The sequence below is a fragment of the Poecilia reticulata genome, unplaced genomic scaffold, assembly GCF_000633615.1.
Source record: "Poecilia reticulata strain Guanapo unplaced genomic scaffold, Guppy_female_1.0+MT scaffold_181, whole genome shotgun sequence".
NCBI classification, from domain to species: domain Eukaryota; kingdom Metazoa; phylum Chordata; class Actinopteri; order Cyprinodontiformes; family Poeciliidae; genus Poecilia; species Poecilia reticulata.
This window is the reverse complement of record NW_007615018.1, coordinates 827,975-829,567: the sequence shown is the minus strand read 5'-3', so window position 1 is coordinate 829,567 and position 1,593 is coordinate 827,975. Positions and strand designations below refer to the sequence as shown.

General features: G+C 50.3%; 1 protein-coding gene across 1 annotated transcript in view; it reads left to right on the top strand.

Moving 5' to 3' along the window:
• The window catches only part of herc1 (HECT and RLD domain containing E3 ubiquitin protein ligase family member 1), a 55,939-nt gene that overhangs the window by 51,101 nt on the left and 3,245 nt on the right, over positions 1-1,593 (top strand). The window contains exons 67-69 of the mRNA XM_017303094.1: positions 40-44; positions 120-548; positions 1,560-1,590. Of these exons, the coding sequence (XP_017158583.1) occupies positions 40-44; positions 120-548; positions 1,560-1,590 (465 nt within the window). The remainder of the gene's footprint in view (positions 1-39; positions 45-119; positions 549-1,559; positions 1,591-1,593) is intronic.

Here is a 1,593-nt window from a genome sequence, read left to right as displayed (position 1 = left end):
CGAGGAATTAATGTGACATTTTGTTCCATTTGTGTTCAGTTCAGGTTTACTGGATGAATTTAGTTTAATTCATGAGTAAAATCTGAGCTGCGCTGGAATGAAAACACAGTAAATTTAAGATTCACGGCCTGATTGCTCCAAAACCGACACRGGGAAATGTTTGGACGACAGATTCAGRGACTTGTTTCCGCATCTGTAAAAAGAAAATAATGTTTCTGCAAAGGTTGAGTCAGAAGACGACGGTGATCGATCGATTATCAGTATWGGAGCTGCTAATCCTCTCGTTTTCCTCCAGGTTCCTCTTCAACCCGTCCGCCTGCCTGGACGAGCACATGGTCCAGTTCAAGTTCCTGGGCATCCTGATGGGCGTGGCGGTCCGCACCAAGAAGCCGCTGGACCTGCACCTGGCGCCGTTGGTATGGAAACAGCTGTGCTGCGTCCCGCTGCAGCTGGAGGACCTGGAGGAGGTGGACCTGCTGTACGTCCAGACGCTGAAGAGCATCCTGCACATCGAGGACAGCGGCATCACCGAGGACAGCTTCCACGAGGTGGGGACCGGGACCGGGCGGTTCTGATCCGAGTTAGAATAGAACCTCTAGTCCTCCTCCAGTTCCTCCACGGACAAAAAGAGGGGAAATCACAGCTATGTGGAGGCGTCTCCAACAGGACACAGTGTTAGCCTGCTAACCTGCTAGCCTGTTAGCCTGCTGGCCTATTAGCCTGCTAAGCTGCTAACCTGTTAGCCTGCTAACCTGCTAGCCTGTTAGCCTGCTAGCCTGGTAGCCTGTTAACCTGCGAGCTTGGTAGCCTGCTAAGCTGCGAGCTTGTTAGCCTGCTAACCTGCTAGCCTGTTATTCTGTGACCTGCTAGCCTGCTAACCTGTTAGCCTGTTAACCTGCTAGCCTGTTAGCCTGCTACCTTGTTAACCTGTTAACCTGCTAGCCTGCTAGCCTGTTAACCTGTAACCTGCTAGCCTGTTAACCTGTAACCTGCTAGCCTGTTAGCCTGCTACCCTGTTAGCCTGCTACCTTGTTAGCCTGCTAGCCTGTTAACCTGCTAGCCTGTTAGCCTGTTACCCTGTAACCTGCTAGCCTGTTAACCTGCTAGCCTGTTAGCCTGCTAGCCTGTTAACCTGTTAGCCTGCTAGCTTGTTAGCCTGTTAGCCTGCTAGCCTGTGATTTTGTTCCAGGATTGCATCCAGTAGTGTTGGGAATGAAAGGTGGCAAGCGAACATGTGAAAACATGTTTTTCTCACTTCTCCATCTCCAGCAGGAGGAGTTTTATTCAACACATCTTACAAATTTAAGGTTTAACAAATAATCTCCCACCTTTTAGTGGTTGCAGGACTTTTTGCAGAATTGTATCTGTTGCTGTGTGTTTGGACGTTTTGACCWGTTTCATCGTTTTGGCTCAAATCAAAATGAGCTTTGACTGGATTTTCCCTGATGCGATCCGCCTGGATCTGTCGACACCAGAACCGGCCTGTTGGTGGCGCTCCAGCTGCTGTCAGGTTGGTTCTGGTGGTTCTGTTAAGCCCGGTTCTGCTGGTTCTGTTCCAGATGATACCTCTGGACTCGTTCGTGGGTCAGAGCG